We start from the raw sequence: 22,006 nt of genomic DNA, 5'->3' as shown, positions 1-22,006 counted from the left end.
AAATGTCTGTTTAGGTCTTCTGCCCATTTTTTCAGTGGGTTGTTTGTTTTGATTATGTTAAACCTCATGAGTTGTTTGCAAAGTTTGGAGACTAATCCCATGTCAGTCACATCATTTGCAAACATTTTATCCCAATCTGTGGGTTTTCTTTTCATTCTGTTTTTTTTTTTTTTTTTTCGTATTTCCAAATCTTTTTTTTTCCCCAATTATTTTTATTAGTTGGAGGCTAATTACTTTACAATATTGTAGTGTTTTTTGCCATACATTGACATGAATCAGTCATGGATTTACATGTATTCCCCATCCCGATCCCCCCTCCCACCTCCCTCCCCATTCCATCCCTCTGGGTCATCCCAGTGCACCAGCCCCGAACACTTGTCTCATGCATCCAACCTGGACTGGCGATCTGTTTCACACTTGATAATATACATGTTTTGATGCTGTTCTCTCAGATCATCCCCACCCTCACCTTCTCCCACAGAGTCCAAAATTCTGTTCTATACACCTGTGTCACTTTTTCTGTCTTGCCTATAGGGTTATCATTACCATTTTTCTAAATTCCATATATATGCGTTAGTATACTGTATTGGTGTTTATCTTTCTGGCTTACTTCACTCTGTATAATGGGCTCCAGTTTTATCCATCTCATTAGAACTGATTCAAATGTATTCTTTTCAATGGCTGAGTAATATTCCATTGTGTATATGTACCACAGTTTTCTTATCCATTTGTCTGCTGATGGGCATCTAGGTTGCTTCCATGTCCTGGCTATTATAAACAGTGCTGCGATGAACATTGGGGTACATGTGTCTCTTTCTTTCTTTTTTTTTTTACGTGTCTCTTTCAGATCTGGTTTCCTCGGTGTGTATGCCCAGAGTGGGATTGCTGGGTCATATGGCAGTTCTATTTCCAGTTTTTTAAGGAATCTCCACACTGTTCTCCATAGTGGCTGTACTAGTTTGCATTCCCACCAACAGTGTAAACATTTTATCCCAATTTGTGGGTTTTCTTTTCATTCTGTTTTTTGTTTTCTTTGCTGTGCAAAAGCTTTTAAGTAGGCCCCCTTTGTGCATTTTTGTTTTTATTTCCATTATTTGGGGAGACAGATAAAAAGGATATTGCTACATTTATGTTGAAGATTGTGCTGCTTATGTTTTTCTCTAGGAGTTTATAATGTCTAGTCTCACATTTAGGTCTTTAATCCATTTTGAGGTTATTTTTGTGTATGATATTAAAGAATGATTTTTTTTTTTTTTTAAACAGGCAGCTGTCTAGTTCCCCCAGCACCATTTGCTGATGAGACTGTCCAACATTGTATTGTCTTGCCTTCTTTGTCATAGATTAACTGACCAAAGGTGTATGAATTTACTTCTGGGCTTTCTATTCAGTTCCACTGATCTATATTTCTACTTTTGTCAGGAAGTCTGATTCCGCCAGCTTCATTTTCCTTTCTTAAGATTCGAGGTCTTTTGTGTCTCTAAACAGATTTTGAGATTTTTTTGTTCTGTGCTGCACTCTGCTTAGTTGCTCAGTTGTGTCTGACTCTTTGCGACCCCATGGACTGTACCCACCAAGCTCGTCTGTCCATGGGGATTCTCCAGGCAAGAACACTGGCAAGGGTTGCATTCCTTTCACCTGGGGATCTTCCCAACCCAGGGATCGAACCCAGGTATCCTGCATTGCACGTGGATTCTTTACCATCTGAGCCACCAAGGAAGCCATAGTTCTGTGAAAAATGCCGTTGGTCATTTGATCAGGATTGCATTGAATCTGTAGATTGCTTTGGGTAGTATATTCATTTTGACAATATTAATTTTTCCAGTCTACAAACATGATATATCTTTTCATCTGTTTGTGTCTTCTTCAGTTTCCTTCATCAACAGCTTATAATTTTCAGAGTACAGGTCTTTAGTCTCCTTAGGTAGGTTTATTCCTAGGTAGTTTATCCTTTTGATATGATGGTAAATGGAATTGTTTCTTGAATTTCTCTTTCTGATCTTTTGATGTTATTGTATAGAAATGCAGCATTTTTGTGTGTGTGTATTCATTGTGTAACTTGCAACTTTACTAGATTCACTGGTGAGATTTAATAGTTTTGTAGTAGCGTCCTTAGTGTCTTCTATGAATAGTATCATCTCATTTGCAAACAGTGACAGTTTAACTTCTTCATTTTCAATTTGGATTCTATTTGTTTCTTTTTCTTCTCCGATTGCTGTAACTAGGACATCCAGAACTATGCTGAATAATAGTGGTGAGAGCGAACACCCTTGTCTTATTCCTGATCTTAGAGAAAATGCTTTCAACATTTCAACATTAGTATGATGTTACACAGTAGATTTGTCATATATGGCCTTTATTATGTTGAGGAATGTTCCCCCCATGCCCACTTTCTGGAGAGTTTTTATCATAAAAAGGTGCTGAATTTTGTCTTTCTGCACCTATTGAGATAATCACATGGTTTTTATCCTTCAGTTTGTGTGTCACATTGATTGATTTGCAGATATTGAAAAATCCTTGCATCTGTACATGAATCCCTCTTGATCATAGTGAATGATCCTTTTAATGTATTGTTAGACTTGGATTGTTAGTATTGTGTTGAGGTTTTATGCCTCTACATTCATCATTGATATTGGCTTGTAATTTTCTTTTTTTGTGGTATCTTTGTCTGGTATTGATCACAGGGTGATGGTGGCATCAGAGAACGAGTTTGGAAGTTTTCCTACATCTGTAATTTTGTGGAACAGTTTCAGGTTAGGTGTTTTGTTGCTATTGTTTTTCAGTCAGTAAGTCATATCCGACTTTCTGTAACCCCATGGACTGCAGCACACCAGTCTCCTCTGTCCTTCACTATTTCCTGGAGTTGGCTCAAATTCATGTCCATTGAGTTGGTGATGCTAGCTAATCATCTCATCCTCTGTCGACTGCTTCTCCTCCTGACCTCAAACTTTATAGCATCAGGGTCTTTTCCAGTGAGTTATCTCTTTGCATCAGGTGGCCATAGTATTGGAACTTCAGCATCAGTCCTTCCAGTGAACATTAAGGGTTGATTTCCTTCAGGATTGACTGGTTTGATCTGCTTGCAGTCAAAGGGACTCTCAAGAGTCTCTCCAGCTCTACAATTCGAAAGCATCAGTTCTTTGGCACTCCCTCTTTTTTACAGTTCAACTCTCCCACCTGTCTATGACTACTGGAAAAATCATAGCTTTGACTAAAGGACCTTTGTTGGTAAAGTGATGTCTCTGCTTTTTATTTTTTTTTCCATTTATTTTTATTAGTTGGAGGCTAATTACTTTACAGTATTGTAGTGGTTTTTGCCATACATTGACATGAATCAACCGTGGATTTACATGTGTTCCCCATCCCAATCCCCCCTCCCACCTCCCTCTCCAGATGTCTCTGCTTTTTAATATGCTGCTAGGTTGGTCATAGCTTTCCTTCCAAGGAGCAAGCGTCTTGTAATTTCATGGCTGCAGTCATTGTCCAAAGTGATTTTGGAGCCCAAGAAAATAAAATCTGTCCTTGTTTCCACTTTTTCCCCTTCTATTTGCTGTGAAGTGATGGGACCAGATGCCATGATTGTAGCTTTTTGATGTTGAGTTTCAAGCCAGCTTTTTCGATCTCTTTCACCTTCATCAAGGGGTTCTTTAGTCCTCTTTACTTTCCGCCATTAGAGTGGTATCATCTGCATATCTGGGTTGTTGATAATTCTCCCAGCAGTGTTGATTCCAGCTTGTGATTCATCCAGCCCAGCATTTCACATAATGTACTCTGCATATAAGTTATACACGCAGGGTGAACAAACTTGTTGTATTCCTTTCCCAATTTTGAACCAATCAGTTGTTTTATGTCTGGTTCTAATGATTGCTTCCTGATCTACATACAGATTTCTCAGGAGATAGATAAATGATCTGGTACTCCCATGTCTTTAAGAATTTTCCACAGTTTGTTGTGATCTACACAATCAAACAGTTTAGTGTTAGACCATGAAGCAGAAGTAGATATTTCTTGGAATTCGCTTGCTTTCTCCATAATCCAGTGAATGCTGGCAATCTGGACTTGTGGTTCCCCTACCTGTTCTAAGCCCAGCTTGTACATCTGGAAGTTCTTGGTTCATGAACTGCTGAAACCTAGCTTGAAGGATTTTTAGCATAATGTTGCTAGCATATGAAATGAGTGCAATAGTATGATAGCTTGAACATGGTTTGGCATTGCCCTTCTTTGTGATTGGAATGAAAACTGACCTTTTCTAGTCTGAGTTTTCCAGATTTGCTGTCATATTAAGTACAGCACTTTACCAGCATCATCCTTTAGGATTTGAAATAGCTTAGTTGGGATTACATCACCTTCACTAGGTCTGTTCTTAGTAATACTTCTAAGGCCCACTTGACTTCACACTCCAGATGTTAGGCTCTAGGAGAATGACCACATCTTTGTGGTTATCCGGGTCATTAAGACCTTTCTAGTATAGCTCTTCTGTGTTTTCTTGCCGCCTCTTCTTAATCTCTTCTGCTTCTGTTAGGTCCTTTTCCTTTCTGTCCTTTATTGTGCTCATCCTAACATGAGTTATTCCCTTGATAGCTCCAGTTTTCTTGAAGAAGTCTCTAGTCTTTCCCGTTCTATTGTTTTCCTCTATCTCTTTGCATTGTTCATTGAAGAAGGCCTTCTTCTCTCCCCTTCCTATTCTCTAGCACTCTGCATTCAGTTGGGTGTATTTCTCCCTTTCTTTCTTGCCTTTCACTTTTCTTTATCCCTCAAATTCCAACTTCTCAAAGGTAATCACTCTAAACTCAATCAAACTAATTCTTTTGGTATTTACATTCTTATGTCTAAATCAAATGTTTACATTGGTACCTCTTGGTTTTCAGTTTTAGGTAGTATCTGCTGACTTAGCACAATGGAAAATAAGGATTTAACTCTCAGACACTTAAGGCTTCAACACTTATATGCACATTTCTTCTTCCCCTCCTTCTAATATAGGTATATCATAATTTGGGGTAAATCAATAGACTGTATTTATTAGTATGTTTATTTGAATTATATTCACAGTCGAGCCACTTCTTTTATCTTTTATGCAATATTTTTTATTTTACTTGGAATTAATTATTGTTTGGTTTAATCATTTGTTTCATTTTCCATATCTGGATCACTAAATCAACTCCACAGTCTTCCCAGGTATGTAAATACCCTTACAATATGTTAAACTATGTTAGATAATGACAGTTAACACCAATCATAAATATTAATATAGTGCTTACTCTATGCTAGGTATTGTAGACACACACTCTCTCTCTCTCTCTCTCTCTCTCTCAAATGATTTAATCACATCCCTCTGAGGTATCTATAATCATTATCCTCATTTTACAGAGAAGGAAGTAGGTCCACAGAGAAGTTAAGTAAATTGCTCTGGGTTGCACTGCTAGTAAGTGGTGAAACCAGGAGTAAAACCCAAGCAATTTGGCTCCAGAATACAGGCTCTTTATTTCACTAGTTGAAAGAAACTTCCCCTGGAGTTCTTGACATGACCAAAGTTGCTCTGTATTTTATTCTCATGCACTAACTTGGGGGTCTTCCTTTGGCATGCTGCTAGGAATTCCTTTCATGTCTCTCAAGTATTGGATCTCTTGTTTTCTGGCTCTTTCTTCATTCGTGCTTTCATTTTTAGAGAATATTATCCAGAAAGTATTGTGTGGGAATTAGGTTTTTTGAGACCTTACATGTCTAAAAGTATTTTTATTTGACCCTCAGTAATTTCATAGCTAATTCTAGATTGTAAGTCATTTTTACTCAGAAATTTTAAGACATTCTTTCTACTTTAATCATCCCACCTTTTCTTACTGGATGTGATACCAAGATCCAGATAATAAATTTGTGTTGTTTTAAGTTTGCAGTAATTTATTGCAGCAGCAATAGGAAACCATTACAGATTTTGGCACCTGGACATGAAATGATGCTGTAACAAATTGCCCAAAATGTCAAAAGACTTTGGAATTTGGTAATGAATAAAAACTGTAAAAAATTTGAAGCGTATAATAGCAAGAGCCTAGATTTCCTTGAACAGACTGGTAATAGAAATATTGTTGTTAACTCTGCTAGAGAACTCAGAAGAAAGTGAGGCGCGCAGTAGGAAAAAAAAACTATATTGTTTTGAAGAATATCTTATTATTTTAAACAGACTGTTAGCAGGAATACGGGTGTTAAAGGTGCTTCTGGTGAAGACTCAGAAGGAACTGAGAAATAGGTTACTGGAAAGTAGGGGAGGGAACATCTCTGGTATATAGTAGCAGAAAGCTTAGCTGGATTTTGTCCTGTAGTTATATGGAAAGCAGATTTGTCAGGGATGGACTTGTGATTTTCTCTGAGGTGATTTCAAGCAAAAGATTGAAGATGTGACATGGTTTCTTTTTCCTGCTTACAATAAAATATGAACATTAAGCCATAAATTGAAGGAAGAGCTGTTAAGCAAAAAGGAACTAGACTTGATGATTTGGGATATTTGGGGGCTATCAAGGTTACAAAAGATGCTATAATTAGTTTCACAATAGGAACGTATGTTCTTGAGAGAAAGTCGAGGGTGTGGATAGATGCTTTATATACGAATATTTTTCTAGGTTTTTAGGTGTTTAGCAAGATCAACAGGCTAGAATGCACCTTACTAAATTTTTTTAGCTGGAAGTCTGTCTTTGGTGTTAACTTGACTGTTTAGTTTATTTACATTTAATGCAATTACTGATATATTTGAATTTATATCCAGCTTTATTAGTTTCATATTTGAACTGTCTGTTTAATACTATTTTCCCCCTCTTTTCTTGACTTTCTTTTAGATTAGTCAAACTTTTAATTTTTATTCTGTTAACTTGTTTTGTGATGCATTCTTTTATTTGTTTCCCTAAATATTGTAATATCCATCTTTAACTCATTATTATCTTACCCCCTTCTTAATAGATGCTAAAACATCTTAATTCCACTTACTGCTTCTCATTTTTACATTATTATTTTTATGCATTTGAATTTTACATATGTTTTAAACTTCACAAGATATTATTATTACTGTTTTTGCATAATCAGTATTTACAGTTTTATAAAGTGGAATTTGAGAAACTTTTTGAGTCTTTGAGTTGATGTCATTCACCTTTCCTTTTCAAATTTTGCTTCTGCCTCATATTCTTCCTCTTTATTGTCTCAGACAACAGTATGTTTTTCCTTTCCAAGGTGTTGTACATGTGATACATCACGTGCTCTTGTGCTTATTTTTACTTAAAAAACCTCTGTGGTTCAGTTTGGATGTCTTCTGCTTACTTGTCTTCCATTTCAGTAATTCTGTTATTCTGCTATTAAACCCCTCTTGGTTCTTAATTTTAGATCCTGAATTTTTCAATTTTCATTTTTTTTTTAGTGTAAGTTCCATTTCTCTGATGAAATTTTCCACCTTTTCATCTAACTCCAAAATCCTGTAAGACTGTTTCTATTGAACTTTTTTCCCTCTGGTTTTAGATATTTTGTTCTGTTTTTTTGATAGGCATTTCTTTTATTGTATCAAAACATGTATAAAGCATCTAGATTATGGTATGTTTCTCAGTTATTTAGCTTATATGCAGAGTACATCATAGGAAATGTTGGGCTGGATGAAGCTCAAGCTGGAATCAAGATTACTGGGAGAAATATCAATAACCTCAGCTATGCAGATGACACCACCCTAGTGGCAGAAAGAGAAGAGGAACCAAAGAGCTTCTTGATGAAGGTGAAAGAGGAGAGTGAACAAGCTGGCTTAAAACTCAGCATTCAAAAAACTAAGATCATGGCATGTGGTTCCATCACTCCATGGCAAATAGATGAGAAAAAATGGATACAGTGACAGATTTTATTTCTTGGGCTCCAAAATCACTGCAGATGGTGACTGAAGCCTTGAAATTAAAAGCCATTTGCTCCTTGGGAGGAAAGCTATGACAGACCTAGACAGTGTGTTAAAAAACAGAGACATTATTTTGTTGACAAAGGTCCAAATAGTCAAAGCTGTGATTTTTCCATTAGTCACACATGGATGTAAGAGTTGGACCATAAAGAAGGCTGAGCACCAAAGAATGTTGCTTTTGAGTGGTGGTGGTAGAGAAGACTCTCGAGAGTCCCTTGCACTGCAAGGAGATCAAACCAGTCAATCCTAAAGGAAATCAATCCTGAATATTCATTGGGAAAGATTGAGGGCAGAAGGAGAAGGGGATGACAGAGGATGAGATGGTTGGATGGTGTCATTGACTCAATGAACATGAGTTTGAGCATACTCCAGGAGATAGTGAAGGACAGGGAAGCCTAGTTTACTGCAGTCCATGGGGTCACAAAGGGTCAGACACGACTTAGTGACTGAACAATAACAAACTTTCTCAGGAGAGGATTCTTGTTTCCCTTAGCAGATAGAGTGGAGGATGAACACCTTTGTCTAGTCAGGCACAGTTTTATGTTGAATCAAGACTAAGTTGAAGCCCTGATAATAGTATACCTCTGGTTCACTCTGACCATCCAGGATTTTCAGCTGAGAGCCCAGTTTGCCCTCTGTGGACCCTCTTCTTGATAGGTGCCAACAGTGTTTTCTTACCAGACTACTAACATTTTGCCTTGTTTTTCAGAGGCTATCTGCTTAAGTGTTTAGTCTTCTACTCATACAACCCTAGAATTTAGCAGACGTCTTAGGGGAAAAACTGTCCATGTGTTTGAATTCTGGTTTCTCTGTCACCCAACTTTAGCCTTCTACTGGTTCAAAGCCTGGGTTTTCACCTTTTACCACGCCAGAATTGATAAATACTCCTAGGGTAAAAGAGGTTATGTACATCAACTCAAACCTTAAATGTTGTCTACAGAGTCTTAGCACCTAACTGCTTCCAGTATTTTCAAACAGATAGTTTCAGTATTTCATCTGGCATGTATAGTTATTCCTGGAAGAAACCCTGGACCGTCAAACTCTTATATGCCATCTGGATATGACAGTGTCTCAAAAGGGTCACCTAAACATATCATATGTACTGTCCATTTAAAGTGTACATTCAGTCATTTTTAGTATATTCATGGAGTTGTGCAATCTTTATCCAGTTTTAGAATACTTTCTTTCCTCCCCTATCCAAAGTCATACCTTTTAACTGTTACTACCTCCCTCCCCACTACATCCTTCCATTACCCCATTCCTGGGCAACCAGCAATCTTCTTTCTGTCCTAATAGGTTTGCCTGTCCTGGACATCTCATGTAAATGGAATCATATAATAGGTGGTCTTTTGTGATTGGCTTATTTCACCTAGCATAATATTTTCAAAATTCATTCATGGTATAGCATAAATCAGTATTTCATTCCTCTCTATGGCTGAATAATCTCTTTTATGAATATACCACATTTTGAAATTCATCATTAGTTGATACCCTGGGTTGTTTCTGATTATTAAGAATAATGTTACTATGAACATTACTATATAAGTTTTATGTGAATGAATGTTTTGATTTCTCTTGGGTATACACCTAGAAGTGGAACGGTTAGCTCATATTACTCCTTTTGAGGAAGTGCCAGACTGTTTTATATTCCCACCTTTACTATATGAGGGTTCTAATTTCTCCACTGCCCCCCTGGTACTTGATATTATGTGTCCTTTTGTTTTTTATAATTATAGCCATCCTAATAGGTGCATTTTCCTGATGACTAATAACTAATGATTGGAGCATTTTTTAAATTTCAGAATTCAAGATTTAATTGCATTTATTATTTTGCTGAAAAAATAATAAAAATACAAATACATACAAGCAGAGCATTTTTTATTTTATAATCATCTTAGTGAATTTGATGGGGTATCTCTTTGAATGTTGATATCCCTTTTGACTATACTGACCTGTATTGAGAACCTTTTGTGCTTTTTGGTCATTTGTATATCTTCCTTGGAGATATGTATATTCTTCTTGGTCCATTTATTTGTTTATTTGACTGTGCCAGGTCTTAGCTGGCCTGAGGGGTGTTCGAGCTTTGTAGCAGAATCCAGGATCTTTTCTTACAGCATGTGGAATCTAGCTCCCTGACCAGGGATTGAACCCAGGCCCCCTGCATTGGGAGCATGGAGTTTGGGAAGTCCCCTTGGTCCATTTTTAATTGGATCATTTATCTTTTTATTGAGTTTTAAGAGTTATTTATATATTCTTTACACAAGTCCTTTATCAGATATATGATTGCAGACATTTTCCCCTAGTCTTTGAGTTGTTTTTACTTTCTTTTTAAGTAAACATTTACTTTTTGTTTGTTCTGTTTTTTTTTGTTGTTGTTGTTGTTATTTTTGTTTATTTTTCATTTTTGGCCATTGGGTATAGCATGGGGATCTTAGTTCCCCTACCAGGCATTGAATCCATGCCCCCTGAAGTGGTGGTGCAGAGACGTAACACTGGACTGCCAGCAAATTCCCTTATCTTTTCACTTTCTTAATGGTATCCTTTTTAGCACAAAGTTTTAAATTTTAATAAAGTCCAATTTATCTATTTTTTCTTTGGTTGCTTGTGCTTCTGATTCTATATCTGAAAAATCATTGCTTTTCTAAGTGAAGTGTTAATGAAATATGGCATACATGGAAAAGAATGCAGAAATCAGGTTTGCAGCTTGATGAGTTTTCAGTTTATTCTTTTGTAACCAGCACACAGATTAAAAAAAAAACCCCAGAATATTGTTAGAGCCACAGAAAGAATGACCTGATACTTTTAATATTTATTTTCCCCTTGAAATAATAATGTCAAATTTAGGTTTTTAGTGAGAATCTTATATGTTATATCCTGTTAAAAATTGTTAAAAATAAGTTCATAAATATCTTGCTCTTATCCTACCGTCCTGATGCTTTTCATTGAACAAACACGTGTTTTTCCAGGGATCAGTGTCTTTCAAAGATATATCTGTAGACTTCAGCAGGGAGGAGTGGCAACAATTGGACCTTGCTCAGAAAAGTCTGTACAGGGATGTAATGCTGGAAAACTATTTCAACTTGATCTCAGTGGGTAAGCACAGCTCTACTGGGTAAGGCTGTACCTAATTGAGTGTATTTTTTTTTTCCTCAGTGGGATTTATGAAATCTGGTGTTTCTAAGGTATATGGGACTTCTAAAGACTGTAGGACATCTGAAGTGTGTAATAGTTTTGTCCTTATTTTGTTCTATGTTTTTAACCATCTCTTTTGGACATTAAGAATATACTTCTGTTCCCCATGAACTTTTCTGAAAAGTAAATGGAGGGTTTTGTTGTTTCCTATCATCAGGATGTCAAGTTCCCAAACCAGAAGTCATTTTCAACTTGGAGTGGGGAGAAGAACCATTTATGTGGAATGACAAAACCTCAAGCCAGAGCTGTCTAGGTGAGTAGGAACCAAAATCATAGGAGATTGTATAACCAAATCACAGTTTTACTGGCAGAGTTTGGCAACTTTGAAGTGCTTTTAATATGATATTTCTCTGACATTCTGAACTTTTGAAACTGCATGGATAGAGCTGATATTGGTCTCTTAAGACATCTAAATGCCATTCCCACTTAAGGCCCCTTCCAATATCAGTGTCTTCTTTGCTTGACTCTTTAAGAGGGATATGCTACAGTTTCTGGTACATTGGCTATAGGATCATTTTTCTTTTGTTTTGCTTTTTCTCCCTTTTCATAGCATTAAAAAAAATTTTTTTTTTATCTCTGTCAATGTCTTAAATCCTTTCCTTACACATTCAGGTACTCATAAAATTGCCTTTAAAAAAATTACTTTGGGTCACTCACCTGCTTATTTCTCTTCATTTTCTTTCTTTTCCCTTAAGGTGCTTCAGAATTGTCATCTAGAGATGGCCATATTATATCATCCCCCATGCCTCTCCCTCAACTGTTGACTTTGAGATTTCCATTACTTACATTTGGGGATCGCTTCTTATTTTAATCCTTTTGTAATTTTTTGGGGGCCACACCCTGCAGCATGAGGGATCTTAGTTCCTCCAGCCAGGGATTGAACCGTCATGCCCTGCAGTGGAAACTGAGTCCTAACCAGTGGATAGCCAGGGAATCCCCTATTTTACAATTTTTTAAAAAAGTTTTATTTTATTATTTATCCCTTTTAATCCTCACTCCTTACTCATTTTTATTCTTCCCAGAGGCAGTTGCTCTACTGTATTTTATATGTTTGCTTGCAGTTTATTCTTGAATTTGTCAGGTATTTGTAAAATTTAAATTGTTGGTCATTTTAATTTCTAAAAATGGTACTGTGCTATATATCCTACTTAGTTTATTTTTTCCTCTCAGCACTAAATTGGTTCATGTTACACTGTTTTTCTAGCTCATTGCTCATTGCTTCTAATTGATGCATACGTTCCATAAGATATATATATGTGTGTGTGTGTGTGTGTATATATATATATATATATATATATGCCACATTTACTTGTCCAGCTTTCTAGCTACTGTAGCTAGTACTATAATAAATTTCAAGAACTTCAAGAACTATTCTTATAGGAAACAAGAATTTCTTGAGGAAGAGTAGTGGGAGTGTTTTATTAATGAATATACTAATGCTTTATTTCACCAAGTATAACTATATTGTTTTCTAGATTGGATGTATTGGTCTACAATCCTCTAAACATACAAAGGCATCAGTTTCTCCACATCCCTGCCCATATTTTAATAATTTCTCATAATCTAGTGGATTTTTATTTCTATTTGTTTTAATTTGTGTTTTTCTAATAACAAAATGTTTTAAACATCTTATCATGTACCTTGTAATAGATTCTGATTTCATTTTTGGTATTTGACTACTGACAGCTTCCAAACTTCACCACTCTCTCTTCATCTTCTGCCCCACATCTGGGCAGACTACAAGAAAACCCAGATGCTCTCTCCATTAGTGCTAGTGGGAAGTTGCTCTGTATCAGTCAGCTTAGCACCATCCCCAAACTACTATAAAAAACCCAAGCCAGTTTCCTTTTCTCACTCTTATAACCACTTTTAGACAAAAGCCTCATTAAATGAGTAATGAACTTTTTCATATCTTATTGGTTGTGTCAAATCATCACTCTTGACATCTGAACCAAGTTTGGTGTGGGAGTCCATTGCTCCTCTGCAGGTGACTTTACAGTTTGTTTAGTAAGCAGGATCTTTGGATGATGACCACCACCAAGGGGGTCTGTCTTCTCTTGTTCTCTGGTTTTACTGCCTGCTGCTGAGTACATACTTTGAGCTGTGCTACTTTATGCTGCATTTGCTGATTCCCACAAGTCTGTGTCATATATTTAACCAATTGAAGTTGGAAGTTATAGTTGGTATTCTGGGACAGATGTAAAGGACTAGGCCCTCCTTAAAGTGGCTTAAGACCTATGTATGTCTCTCAAACTGAATCATTTGTCTCAGTTCTGGCATAAGCCATGACTGACACCAGAATTAAGGAAACAGATCAGATTGACTCTCATTGTATAACGCTCTCAGGGGAACAGTTGATACCTTATGCATATAAGCTGCCCCCCATCAGGCAGCTACTTGTGTGAAGGAAGAGCAGTTACAATGCAGCATGCTAAAGCAAGTGGCACACCTTTCTAAATGTTGTCATATTTTATTGTTGTTTATTGTTTTAATGTTGTCATATTTTTGCTTTTCCCTGTGACTCATCTTCTCAAACAGTTCTTTATGCTCTTTCTACTAGTTTTTCTCTTTTAGAAAGTTATCATTTAGATGCCCTCCTCCTTTTACTTTCCAGTGAAAAGTAAAACCTAAAACCATGTCTAAATTTACTTATGCTTGAATTATTCTAACGCTGTTTTGATGTGCTGGTTCTTCTTAAAAAAATTTTTTTCCTAGGTGCTACTGGTTAAAATATTGTGCTTATCTTGTCATAGCTATATGATGCAAAATATTACCTAACATATGAGAAATTCTTCTCTAAATAGATTAATAAACTAAAGGAAGAACATGCCTCATATTTGCAATTCACATTTATCTTTGTTTAGTTTCCATAATCATGTTTGCTTCATTTTAACATTTTCTTTAATTATTCCCCTGTATCTGACCCTTTATTTTCTGATCTGTCTGCCTATTCAGATAATCTACATACTTATACTTTGCTCTCATGTTTCACTTACTTCTTTTATTGGACCTATTACAGCATACATTGCTTTTTCCCTTTTCTAACTCTATGACCCATAAAAACAGAGAGAAAATGACATTAATTGGAATGACAACAGAGTCTTTTACCTATTTCAAAAATGTTTCTCTAGAGAATATTTAGTGAAATTAAATTCTTTAGGTGATAGGCAGAAGCAGTTATTTTGCTCTATTTCAGAGGGATTTGAAATTTTTTCTGCTAAGAGTAATTTGAAGGACCAATAATTTTAATTGGAAAGGGAAGACAACTGAAAGAAATGTTTAAAATTTAAGCCTTTGAGCATTAAGCATTTATTATTGTGAACATCTATGCCGATTAAATATGACTTTGTAAGGCTCAGAATATCTGTGTTTATTTTTAAGTTAAGAGAAAAGAGAGCCTTCCTAGAGTTTTTCTGAGGTTTGAAATTCATTTTCAGAGCATAGAACCCTAAATGATCCATGAAGGAAATGAATTTTGAAAAGGAATAAAGGATCAGGAAAAGGAAGCTTAGTGGAGAAAAGGAAAAGAATATATGTTTAGATTCAGTAATAAAATAGACTTTAATGACTGGTGGAAAGTTAGCTTACATACATTCATTTTTTTTGGCCTGAATTATGACTTTGTATTTTATTGAATTGGTAATTCAGTTTGTGACAGAAAAATTATGAATAATTAAACTTTTTACCACAGGAGCAAATTTTTTACATTGAACATCATCGATAATAATGTAAATGCTGTCAGGCATAGCAGTGGGTTTATAAGCTAAAGAAAGTGAAAAGTTGCAAAAGATGAAAGCCATGTTTAGGAATCTAATATTAGAGGTCCTCAGGCTTAAATAAAACATTAATATGTGTGAGTAAAACTGTAATGTGTGCTAAGTCACTTCAGTCATGTCCAAGTCTGTGCAACCCCATGGACTGTATAGCCCATCAGGCTCTGTCCATGGAATTCTCCAGGCAAGAATACTGCAATGAGTTGCCATTTCCTTCTCCAGGGCTTCTTCCCAATCCAAGGATTGAACCCGCGTCTCTTAAGTCTCCTGGATTGGTAGGTGGGTTCTTTACCACTAGCGCCAGCCACATGGGAAGTTCAAAAATATAAAAGTTAAAAGAATGTGTTTGGGGATATTACAAACATTATAAGGTCCTGGAGATAGAATGAAATGGATACAAGGTTAGACTGTGTCTATATTAAAGAGTAATCTGATTTTTATATAGGTATTTACTGAGAATCTATTATGTCTTTATTTATTTTTACTTTATTAATTTTTTTTTTACTATGTCTTAAAAAATTTTTTTTATTGAAGGATAATTGCTTTACAGAATTTTGTTGTTTTCTGTCAAGCCTCAACATGAATCAGCCATAGGTATACATATATCCCCTCCTTTTTGAACCCTCCTCCCATCTCCCTCCCCATCCCACCTCTCTAGGTTGATACAGAACCCCTGTTTGAGTTTCCTGAGCCATATAGCAAATTCCCATTGGCTCTTTATTTTACACATGGTAATGTAAGTTTCCATGTTACTCTTTCTATGCATCTCACCCTCTCCTCCGCTCTCCCTGTGTCCATAAGTTTATTTATATCTGTTTCTCCATTGCTGCCCTGTAAATAAACTCTTCAGAACCATTTTTCTAGATTCTGTATATATGCATTAGAATACGATATTTATCTTTCTCTTTTTGACTCACTTCACTCTGTATAATAGATTATAGGTTCATCCACCTCATCAGAACTGACTCTGCTATGTGTTATACACTATTCCACAGTTGGGGATATTAGTGATTCTTATTGTAGGTAAGAATGGTATATTGGAGTAAAACCCACCTCCTGTCACTGACAGACGCCAAGAAACAGTGACTTAGAGAACATAAACATTAACCTGCCCTGGATTTAGCCTAAGGGCTGTAGTTTTCTAATCTTTTGTCTCGGGCATCACCAGCAACAGAGAACTGAGCTATCAAGTCTGTAATATAGCCAGTGGGAAGAGAGTTATGGAAGACACACTTACTTCCTTAAAACACTGACCTGATTACAACAAATTTAATTCCTGCTCTCATTTGAATGGTGATAAGTGAATTACCTGGATTTACCTACAAATGAGGCTGTATATGCCTGTTGTTTTGAGACAGACACATGCTTGACTACAAGCTTAACACTGTTGAAGGAAGGGGACAGATTTTAATGAAAGTTTCTGTCTCTGCTTCTGAGTTGGCCCTTTTTGCTGTTATATTCTTCCTTATTAAATGTGTGTATCTCACCAAGGAAACCAGATCTGAGAGAGACACGTGCACCCCAGTGTTCATCGCAGCACTGTTTATAATAGCCAGGACATGGAAGCAACCTAGATGCCCATCAGCAGACAAATGGATAAGGAAACTGTGGTACATATACACCATGGAATATTACTCAGCCATTAAAAAGAATTCATTTGAATCAGTTCTAATGAAATGGATGAAACTGGAGCCCATTATACAGAGTGAAGTAAGCCAGAAAGATAAAGACCATTACAGTATACTAACACATATATATGGAATTTAGAAAGATGGTAATGATAACCCTATATGCAAAACAGAAAAAGAGACACAGATGTACAGAACAGACTTTTGAACTCTGTGGGAGAAGGTGAGGGTGGGATGTTTCGAGAGAACAGCATCAAAACATGTATATTATCTAGGGTGAAACAGATCACCAGCCCAGGCTGGATGCATGAGACAAGTGCTCAGGCCTGGTGCACTGGGAAGACCCAGAGGGATCGGGTAGAGAGGGAGGTGGGAGGGGGGATCGGGATGGGGAATACATGTAAATCCATGACTGGTTCATGTCAATGTATGACAAAAACCACTACAATATTGTAAAGTAATTAGCCTCCAACTAATAAAAATAAATGAAAAAAAAATGTGTGTATCTGCACCCCAAAACCAGGCATAAAGAATTGAATCATAGATATATATTTACTGTTTGTAATGGTAAAGCTAATTCAGGATGACTGAGGCTACAATAGATTTCTGTATATAAATAAATTTGTATTTAGGGCACAGTGGTTAATAGGGAATAGAGAAAGCAGAGAGATTAAGATTTATAGATGAAGGATAATAAGAATCTAGACTCAGAAATATTTTTTAGCCACATGGTTTGTCACTTTGTTCTTCTAACACCTATTATGTAGTTCTGCTGCATGTTCAGAACAGCATATTTCAGTTTGAATCTTGTCTTCCCCAATTACTAAGCATTTGATTTGGGCACATTACTTAACTCTTCTGTGGCTCAGTTTCCTCATCTGTAAAGTAGGACAATAATAATATTAATAGCAAAAGGTTATGTTGATGTTTAAATGAGTTAGAACAATGCCTGAGACATCTAAATTCTATTGTTTATCAGACAGTAAATGTAATGTAAGGCCTTATTTTATTATTGCATATTATTTCATAGAAAGAGATTATTATATTTATTTTTATTTTATATATTTATCTATATTTGTTATTACATTTATATAGAACCTCTCCCATTTCTGTGTTCACCTTGTATCCACTCTATCATCCCTTCTGTGTTTTGCTAACTGTTCTTTGTGTATTTTATTTTTTAGATCAGGATATTGATTTTGAAACATCACAACAGGGAATATCTGAAGATGTTTCAGTCTGGTTTGAGGGAATACGTCTCTTCCCAAGAGATGACCTATATTCCATTTTAGAAGAATTTTGGCAAGATGATAAACAGACAAGAAGAGAAAAGGAAAACCAGAACAAACATTTAAGTCCTATCATCTTCACCAACAAGGATATACTAGCTAATAAGGGGAACTGTGACTATAATAAAGACATTGGGAAAAAATTTCATGTAAACACAAACCTTGTTCCTTCAAGAAAAAGACTCCATAACTATAACTCATTTCAAAAGAGATTGAAGCCTATTGTAAGCTTATGTAATTGTAATAGAAACAGTGCAACAGAAAATTTTGATAAGATTATTGGATATGTTAATACTTTTACTCATATGAATTCTCATACAGAAATGAATGCTTGTGAATATAATCAATGTAAGAAACTTCTGAGTAAGCAAGCTCTCATTCAGCATCAAAAACATCATACTGGGGAGGACTTCCATTTATTTTCTGATTGTGTAAAACTCTCCACCCATAAGACACACCTTTTTGCACATCAAAGGATTTATACTGAAGAGAAACATCATGAGTGCACCAAATGTGAGATGATCTTCACTCAGAAGTCCCAATTTGCTGTGCCTCAGGTTTATACAAGAGAAAAACCCTACGTAGGCACTGAATCTGGGAAGAAATTTTCCAACTCAAACCATGAGAAAACTTCTCATACTGAGGAGACTGACTATAAATGCAGTGCACATGGAAAAGCCTTTATCAAGAAGTTAGATCTGTTCAGACTCCAGAGAATTCCTACTGGAGGAAAAAACCCCTATGATTACAGTGAATGTGGAAAAAATGTCTCTCACAATTCAAATCTCAGTATACACAAAAAAGCTCATACTGGCAAGAAGCACTTTGAATGTATTGAGTGTGGAAAATCTTTCACAAGAAAATCAACACTAAGTATGCATCAGAAAATTCACACAGGAGAAAAACCATATGTATGTACTGAATGTGGGAAAGCCTTTATTCGAAAGTCACATTTTATTACACATGAGAGAATTCATACTGGAGAGAAACCTTATGAATGCAATGACTGTGGGAAGTCCTTTATAAAGAAGTCACAACTCCATGTGCATCAGCGAATTCACACAGGGGAGAATCCCTTCATATGTTCAGAATGTGGGAAGATCTTCACTCACAGGACAAATCTCATTATACACCAGAAAATTCATACTGGTGAGAGACCCTATATATGTACTGAATGTGGGAAGGCCTTTACTGACAGGTCAAATCTCATTAAACATCAAAAAATTCATACTGGAGAGAAACCCTATAAATGCAGTGACTGTGGGAAATCATTCACCTGGAAGTCACGGCTCAGGATACATCAGAAATGTCACACTGGAGAGAGACATTATGAATGTAATGAATGTGGGAAAGCATTTATTCAGAAGTCAACACTGAGTATGCACCAGAGAATTCATAAAGGAGAAAAACCCTATGTTTGCACTGAATGTGGGAAGGCCTTCTTCCACAAGTCACATTTTATTACACATGAGAGAATTCATACTGGAGAGAAACCTTACGAATGCAGTGACTGTGGGAAATCTTTCACAAAGAAGTCACAACTTCATGTACATCAGCAAATTCACACAGGAGAGAAACCCTACAGATGTGCTGAATGTGGAAAGGCTTTCACGGACAGATCAAATCTCTTTACACACCAGAAAATTCATACTGGCGAGAAACCCTATAAATGTGATGACTGTGGAAAAGCCTTCACTCGAAAGTCAGGCCTCCATATACATCAGCAGTCTCATACTGGAGAAAGACATTATGAGTGTAGTGAATGTGGGAAAGCCTTTGCACGAAAATCAACACTCATTATGCATCAGAGAATTCACACGGGAGAAAAACCTTATATTTGTACTGAATGTGGGAAGTCATTCATCCAGAAGTCACATTTAAATCGACATAGGAGAATTCATACTGGAGAGAAACCCTATAAATGCAGTGATTGTGGGAAGGCCTTTATTAAGAAGTCACAACTCCTTGAACATCACCGAATTCACACAGGAGAGAAACCTTATATGTGTACTGAATGTGGAAAGGCCTTCTCTATCAGATCAAATCTTATTAAACACCAGAAAATTCATACTAAACAGAAACCTTATAAATCTAGTGACTTTAGGAAAGACTTTAACTGGAAAACACAATTCAGTGTACATCAGAAATCTAATACTGAGGGAGTAGAATGCCCGGTGCCACAATCATGGGGTAGGGATACAAAGTTGTGAGGAGATATAGCTTGGCTAAAAAGCAAGAGGTAACCAAAGTAAATTTTCCTCTATCTAGTCAGAAGTATGAATATCTGGATCTCATAGCTTATGTCCAGTTTTATACATATGGGCAGACACTTTGGAGAAAGTGTTTAAGCAGTGATTAATGGCATGCTTGTTTACTTGACAGATACTTGACTGGGATTTTTAAGGACCTGCAAATAATAGTACATGTGCAAGGAGATGACTTGGCAATAGTTCTTATTTCACGTTTTGGATAAGCAGCTTTATAAATCAGGGCTGTTGAGTTGTTCATGCCCTATATAGCAAAAATATTCAATGTTGACCAAAGGAATTTCTTGAGTAGATTTCTAAGAAAATTTTTCATTGTCCAAGCACTCTATGGACACTGAAATCAAGGCAACAGTATAGACAATTCAGATGTATAATTAAAAGAATCTAGAAGTTTTTGTGAAAATTGACATTAAAGATACAAAGATGGACTCTACTTTTTTCTTTTCTTTGGGATGTCACTATTATTTATAGCTTACAATGTTTATTAGTGTATGGAAATTTGGATTAATAATTAAAATTTATAATTTGACTTCCAGATTGGCAAAAACCACAGACTTACCTGAATATTCACAGGCATCTTTAGATAACTAACATGTTTCCTTGTTTAGTAATTCCCTACCATGGCAGTAGGTAACTCATGCCCAAGAGGTATAAAATGCTCCCAGACTATATCCCAAAAGTGATCAATAATGTAAGCAGCAGCCCCAAAGATTATCTGTTACACTATAGCTGGTTCTGAGATCATGAAAGTTAGCCACAGGTTACAGATTAGGCACTCTGGATTCTCACTGTCTTTTACAGAAACCTCTACTTTTTAAATGATTTCTTTTTCTAGAGACAAATTAAGAAAGTGAGTTTTAAAACCTAGAATTCTTTCCTTCCAATTTTGTTAATGCATTCTCTACTTATTTATTACATACTAAGTTTGTTGTGGTTGTTGTTCACTCATGTCCCACTCTCTGCAACTCCAGGTACTATAGCAGACCAGGCTCCACTCTCTCCCATTATCTCCCAGAATTGGCTAAAATTCATATCTATTGAGTTGGTGATGCTAGCTAACCATCTCTGTCAACCCATTCTCCTTTTGCCTTCAATCTTTCTAGCATCAGGGTCTTTTCCAGTGAGTCAGCTCTGCATATCAAGTGACCAAAGTACTAGAACTTCAACTTCAGCATCAGTCCTTCCAATGAATCTTCAGGGTTGGTTTTCTTTAGGATTGACTGGTTTGATCTCCTTGCTGTCCAACGGACTCTCAAGATTGAATCTTCTCCAGCACCATAGTTCAAAAGCATCAATTCTTTGGTGCTCAGTCTTTTTTATAGTTCAACTCTCGTATCTGTACATGACTACTGGAAAAGCGATAGTTTTACTCCCATTTTTTGTTGCTAGAAATTTTCATTCACTCTTGTGTTAAACACTTTATAAACTAATGTGAGAACATTACTTCTGGTGGTATAAAATTTTATTATAGTAACTGTCAAACTTTAGCAAAAGGAGGAGATTGGCAAGGAGTCTCTTAGATTTCTCTTTTGAGAGCATGTTTTTATTTTCTTTGGATGATCAATAGAAAATTAAGTTAATGAAAACTGGTGTCGAAGTCAGTGACTTAAAAATATTGAGTTGGCCAAAATGTTTGTTTTTCCATGCGATAGTATGGAAAAACACAAATGAACTTTTTGGTCAACCCAGAAAGATGATTTTCAACCTTTTTATTCCAAGATACATTAAAAAAAATACAGTCCTTTATTACTAAGACCCTCCCCCCCAAAAAAGAGACACTTTTCCTTTTGTAAACATACTGTTAATTCCTAGGACAAAGGAAGACTGTTTTGTGGGCCTCCCTGTATCTCAAAGGATACTTGGGAATTAATTGAGGAATGGATGATGGAAAATTATCAGTGGAATATGAGAACTAAATCTTAAGTAGGTAAATCCCAAGGTCAGTATA

At 36.1% G+C, this 22,006-nt stretch overlaps 1 protein-coding gene across 6 annotated transcripts in view; it reads left to right on the top strand.

The window, feature by feature from the left end:
* ZNF484 (zinc finger protein 484) overlaps positions 1-20,491 on the top strand; it is a 33,823-nt gene extending 13,332 nt beyond the window's left edge. For all 6 annotated transcript variants that reach the window (XM_065946895.1, XM_065946892.1, XM_065946893.1 and 3 more), the window contains 3 exons: positions 10,876-11,002; positions 11,259-11,354; positions 17,687-20,491. In XM_065946895.1, coding sequence (XP_065802967.1) covers positions 10,876-11,002; positions 11,259-11,354; positions 17,687-20,001 — 2,538 coding nt within the window. In that variant the 3' untranslated portion in view covers positions 20,002-20,491. The remainder of the gene's footprint in view (positions 1-10,875; positions 11,003-11,258; positions 11,355-17,686) is intronic.
* The last annotated feature ends 1,515 nt before the right edge of the window (positions 20,492-22,006 follow it).

This window comes from Muntiacus reevesi, chromosome 10 (assembly GCF_963930625.1).
Source record: "Muntiacus reevesi chromosome 10, mMunRee1.1, whole genome shotgun sequence".
NCBI lineage: Eukaryota > Metazoa > Chordata > Mammalia > Artiodactyla > Cervidae > Muntiacus > Muntiacus reevesi.
This window is presented reverse-complemented; position numbering and strand designations above follow the sequence as displayed.